Raw genomic sequence first — 5,839 nt, 5'->3', positions numbered from 1 at the left:
CTAATCTTCAATGTAATTAGTGGTAATAGTAAAGTGATCAGCTGCCTCTTTTGCCTGGAAGGTTTCCTGGGACACCAGACGTTCAGGTCTAACACCAGAAAAGTCTCAGACAAACCAGGACAAATCGGTCATCCTGATGTTAAGAGCATGCACTCTGGAGTCTGACTGCTTGGGTCAGTAGCTCAGCCGTTCAGTAGCTGTGTGATCCTGAACTAGACTTAATCTCTCAGTGCCTCACCTTCTCCATCAGTAAAATCAAGGTTAAAAAAAAAAACTAATACACGAAGGCATTTAGAATACATATGGTAAATGTCCAGTAGCTATTTTTTAAGTCTATCAGTGTTAGTTCCTCTTATCATCACACCAGTCACTACCAAATCGTGTTCCCTAAGAATCTGGGTAAGATGTGGGCCCAGTATTGAATCACACATCTTTTAATATCTGCTCTCTTAATTATACAAAAACCTGGCCAAAGCTTTGAAATTACTGCTCTCACAGCCCAGCTAAATGCTTAGCCTCCTCCCATCTTTTCACTGTTCCTAATTCACCTACCCAACAAGCAATGCTCAGACACCTTCTGTGTCCCTCTGGTGGCTCTGTGCTTGGAGCTCCAGTGGACACAACAGAAGTCTGCTCTCCTGGAACTCACATTCGAAAAGAAGAACAAGCAACATCCATGACACTGAGGACCAGGCCAGGCAGGAGGCCCCACAGCCAGTCTAGAGGGTCTTAGGAAGGGAGAAGTCTCTGTAACTTGTTGTTTGTGTCCAGGAAGACCAGAGGTCCTCCTCGGTGACTCTCCTCTGTCCTTGCCACAGTGTACCCAGGCACACAAGTGAGGCCATCATTCCTGCCTGGTTTGTCTCTCCCTGATAAGCCCCACTTGATCCTTCACAGGCTTCTTGGAAGCCTCATATACTTTTTCCTCATGTACTTTTTTCCCTCCTAATCAAGGGTCTTCTTCATCTTTTCTATTGCCTTTGGCCCATCCCTGTTTTTTCCCTCATATACCAAACCTACTTTCCTCCTAATCATTTACTCAGCAATCAAATACCTGGAATATCACAGATAAACAAGTATCTTGTAAGTTTACATTTCACACACATAGGCCAAAAGCTGAGGACAATGAATGTCTTGTTCATCTCTGAAGCTCCCATAACACCTGCATAGTACCTGTCTGTACCCCAAAAGTGTAGACATACATACATGAAGAGGTGGATCTTCATCACAAACCCTTCAGGCCCTAAAATAGAAATAGTCTTTCTTTCACGGACTATATTGTTCTAACAGTCTCTGATCCCCACTTCAGGGACCAGCCCAGGGCCAAAGCTAATGGGTGAGGTTGGAAATACCAGCACTTTCAACATCTCCTACACTAACTTCTTCCTGGTGGGCTTCCCTGGATTGCGAGACTGGAGGCTCCTCCTGGTCCTGCCTCTTACCTTCCTCTACATGACCATCATCTCTGCCAATGCCCTGGTCATCCATACGGTGGTGGCCCAGCGGAGCCTGCACCAGCCCATGTACCTGCTCATCGCCCTGCTCCTGGCTGTCAACATCTGTGCTGCTACAGCAGTGGTGCCCAAAATGCTGGAGGGCTTTGTGCATTATGCTAACCCCATATCACTGCGTGGCTGCCTGGCCCAGATGTTCTTTATCTACTTTACCCTCCTCCTGGACTACAATCTTCTGCTGGCCATGGCCCTAGACCGCTACATGGCCATCTGCCACCCACTCCGCTATAGTGACCTGATGACCTCCCGCCTGCTGGGTGTGCTGGCCTTTTTGGCCCTGGCACGGAGCCTGGGAGTGGCAGTGCCCTTGGTGGTGCTAACTTCACAAGCTCAATTCTGCCGGACAGCAGTTATCCGACACTTTACCTGTGAGTATATTGCATTGCTAAGCATAGCTTGTGGAGACTTGACCTTCAACAACCGGTTGGGGCTGGCCATGCGGTTGGTCACCGTGACCTTTGATTTAGCCCTGCTGGGGACCTCCTACACCCACATCATCTATGCAGCCTTCCGGATATCTTCTGGGGGAGCCCGAGCCAAGGCCTTGCACACCTGTGGCTCCCACTTACTGGTCATCCTCACCATCTACCTCTCTGGTCTCTCCACTTCCATCGTTTTCCGAGTAGCCAAGACTGTGTCTCAGGATGTCCAGAACCTGCTCAGTGCCATCTACTTGCTGCTCCCAGGAGCCTTGAATCCTGTCATTTACGGGGTGAGGACCAGAGAGATCCGGCAACATGTAGAAAAGATGCTCTGTGGAAAGGAATTAGCCCAGGATATTAGGGAGAAGCCAAAGAGGCTGCAGAATATGAGGGTGAAGGGGAAATTGCCCGGGTGAGAGAATTTCATCAACTTAGGAAACTGGAGCTGTGACCTCTGGGAATTAAGAGATAAGAGGGAGTACTGAGGGAATTTCCTGACATTATGGGCCTAACAGCAGGTACACTGTTGGTAAACTATTGCTTTTTCAATTCTTATAATGCTTCATTTTCACTCCAATAACAAAATTGCTTTTCACTATTCATCCTTGTTAGTTTAGTGCCTGTCCTCTTCTCCCTGACTCCTGAGAAAACCCCCAATTAATATCTAGATATATGGAGTTCCACTGGAAGTTATATGGAGCAAATCACATACACCATGACTTGCCCTCAACACCCAGTATGAAACAAATACAAGCCAGGCTCTTCCCTGGTGCCTAGTCTCTTCCAAATACAGAAGATTTGACATGAAGCCCAAGCATACAGGTCAGCCTCGATGCCTCCAGTCTGATCCAAGGACACAGGTTGGGTTTTAAGAGTCCAATTAGTCCCAAACACAGGTGAGGCTCTGCCTGATATCCCCAATCTGACACAGGCACACAGGTCAGGCCTACCCCTAGGTATCCAGTTTAGTCCAAACAGGTCAGGTCCTACCTGGGGGCCCCCAGTCTGACAGACACCCAAACCAGGTCCTCTCCTGGGTCCCAGTCTCATCCAAAGATCAGACTAGGCCCTGATCTGTACTTAAGATTGACTCAAACCCATTGATCAGGCCACTCTTCCCATGGTAGCCAGTATGATTTATCTAAAAGTCACCCCTACTTAAAAGACCTTCACAGCTGTCATCTATAGAATGGAGTGTCCTTCAAGGATGTCCTGGAAAGAGGCTGTGGTGTCTGCATACTGTGCAGAACCATCTGTGAACCACCCAAGTTTTCTCTTCCTCTGTCACTTGATCATAGGGAATGCCACATGAGGCCATAGGTATAGGCTAGGGGAGAGAGGTACAGGAGTGAGAACCATGGGCATTTGGGCCACTTCTTCAGTAGGTGATTTGTGCTTTCAGGGCCTGCATGCACCCAGTCTTGAATGTACCACTTCCACTTGATGATGGACTGCCAGTGTGCATGCCCAACTTGAGGCTTAGTGAGTCTGACAGCACCTGGTTCATGATGGGAAGCTCAGGTTGCATAGTAATTTGGTGACCCATGGTTAAGTAGTCTCTAATAAGGCCCAGTAGCAGCCCAAAGGTGTCTCTCAAAAGGTAGTTATCAACAGAGAATGGCAGGACTTTGCTCTAAAATCCTAACGGCCTGCCAAAGGCTTCAAACAGCATCTTTATCTGCCACTGCCACTTGAGCAGCTTGCATGGCAGGCTGGACCTCTTGCAGAGCCTTCTCTTGTTCTGGGCCCCACTCAATACCAGCAGCTTTATGGGTCATGTGGGAAATGGGCCAGAGCAGCACACCCAAATGAGGAATATGCTGCCATGTTGCCTCCAAAATTCAAAGAGGCCCACTAGGCCTTGTGTCTTTTGGTTGTAGGAGGAGTCAGATACAATTTACCCCTCACCATAGATGGAATATCTCAACATGCCTCATACCATTGGACCCTTAGAAATTTCACTGAGGTAGAAGGCCCCTCAATCTTTGTCAGATTTATTTCCCACTCTTATACACAAAGGTCTTACCAGTAAGCCTAGAGTAGTTGTTACTTCTCGCTCACTAGGTCCAATCCGCATCTCAAATGTAATGGAGCAGTGTGATACACTGTGGAAAGGAAAAGTGATCAAGATGAACTAAAGTACGGCACTGAGCTAGAGAGCTGATATAATCCTGAGGCAGAACATATACACGGTCACCCAGACCCTTGCCTCTTGTATTTGATTAGGAGTATCCAATGATGGTATTCTGCATGCCTCTGTGGCTGCCATCAGCTCATGGACTATCAGAACTCTCTCTAGTACTGAAAAGTCATGCTTTAATCTAGTCAGATTAGAGAATCAACTCAGAAAGCTCATCTCTTTAAGACTCCATTCCTCTAGAACCATTTTCAGTACCAAAACCTAAATTAGTCAGGGTTCTCACTCTCCAGAGTAAGTCAGTAAGGTGTATGTGTGTGTGTATATACACAGACAGACAGACAGACAGATATACATGCCCACATACACACATACATATTCAGTTGACCCTTGAACAATGCAGGGGACTGGTTCCAGGAGACACTGTGGATACCAAAATCCACAGATGCACGTCCTATAGTGAGCCCTCTGTATCTGCAGTTCCACATCCACAGATTCAACCAACCACAGATCGTATAGTACTGTAGTATTTATTTTAAAAATCCATGTGTAAGTGGACCCATGCAGTTCAATCTCAAGTTGTTCTAAGGTCAACCATATACCTCCCTCTCTATCTACAGAGGTAGACAGACAGACAGACAGACAGGAAGAGAGAGAGAGAGACTTAAAGTAATGGGCTCACATAACTGTGGAACTGGCAAATCCAAAATTGGCAGAGTAGGGCCCCAGGCTGAAGACCTAGAGAACAGCTGATATTATAGATCAAGTCCAAAGGCAGGCTGGAGGCAGAAGTCCTTTTTTCTCAGAGGACCTCAGCCTTTTTCCTCTTAAGGACTTCAACTGATTATATGAGGCTGGCACATTATGGAGGGTAATCTGACTTACTCAGAGTATATGATTTTAAATGCTAACTTCATCTAAAAATATCTTCACAGCTCTATGTAGAGTTTGACCAACTATCTGGATACCATGGTCTAGCCAGCTGACCAATAAAATTAACCATCACATTGCCTAGGCTCAGAGCAGCCCTAGCCAAGCATGGGAGTGTCCTAGCACAGAGCCAATCTGCAAAGACCAAGGAAAGCTGTCAAAACATTAACTGAACATGCTCTAAAGAACAGAGTTCATTACAAAAACAGTCTGGAAAAGTCTCGGAGTATTTCAATAAAAGAAAAACCACAGGCATTACAAAGAAACAGGAAAGCACAATCCATTCAAAGGAATAAGATAAACTGACAGAAACCATCCCTAAGGAAGCCCAGCCATCAGATTTTCTAGATAGACATTAAAACAACTATCTTAAATATGATTAAAAAGCTAAAGGAAAACAAGTAAAGGAAGTCAGGAAGATGATGTATTAACAATATCAGACTATCAACAAAGAGATAGAAATAATTAAAAGGAATCAAACAGAAATTCTAGAGCTAGAAAGAACAGTAACTGAAATCAAATTTCACTAAAGGGGCTCAAATGCAGAGATGAACAAGAAGAAGAAACAATCAATGAACTTGAAGATAAGATAATTGAAATTATTGAGTCTAAGGAACAGAAATAAGATGAAGTGAAGGAAGCCTAAGAAACCTCTGGGATACTAATAAGTGGACCAACAGATGCATCATGGGAGCTCCAGAAGGAAAAGAGAGGAGTAAAAATGATTAAAGAAATAATGACTGAAAACTTCCCAAATTTAACAAAAGATGTGATTCTATCATTCCACATAGCTCAACAAACCCCAATTAGGATAAATTCAAAGGCCCACACCAAAA

At 45.3% G+C, this 5,839-nt stretch overlaps 1 protein-coding gene across 1 annotated transcript; it reads left to right on the top strand.

Moving 5' to 3' along the window:
- Nucleotides 1-498: 498 nt before the first annotated feature.
- Nucleotides 499-2,352, top strand: LOC102540957 (olfactory receptor 52E8-like). Its single transcript, XM_006203566.4, has one exon. It carries the CDS (start codon nucleotides 1,333-1,335, stop codon nucleotides 2,350-2,352), a length of 1,020 nt encoding a protein of 339 aa, XP_006203628.1. The 5' UTR covers nucleotides 499-1,332.
- The last annotated feature ends 3,487 nt before the right edge of the window (nucleotides 2,353-5,839 follow it).

The sequence above is a fragment of the Vicugna pacos genome, chromosome 10 (genome assembly GCF_048564905.1).
Source record: "Vicugna pacos chromosome 10, VicPac4, whole genome shotgun sequence".
NCBI classification, from domain to species: Eukaryota; Metazoa; Chordata; class Mammalia; order Artiodactyla; family Camelidae; genus Vicugna; species Vicugna pacos.
The sequence above is the reverse complement of the archived record's forward strand: the minus strand, read 5'-3'. Positions and strand labels throughout refer to the sequence as shown.

What these genes read in the sequence shown, in the direction of transcription:
- LOC102540957 (XM_006203566.4), top strand. Translation starts at nt 1,333, where the DNA reads ATGGGTGAGGTTGGAAATACCAGCACTTTCAACATCTCCTACACTAAC.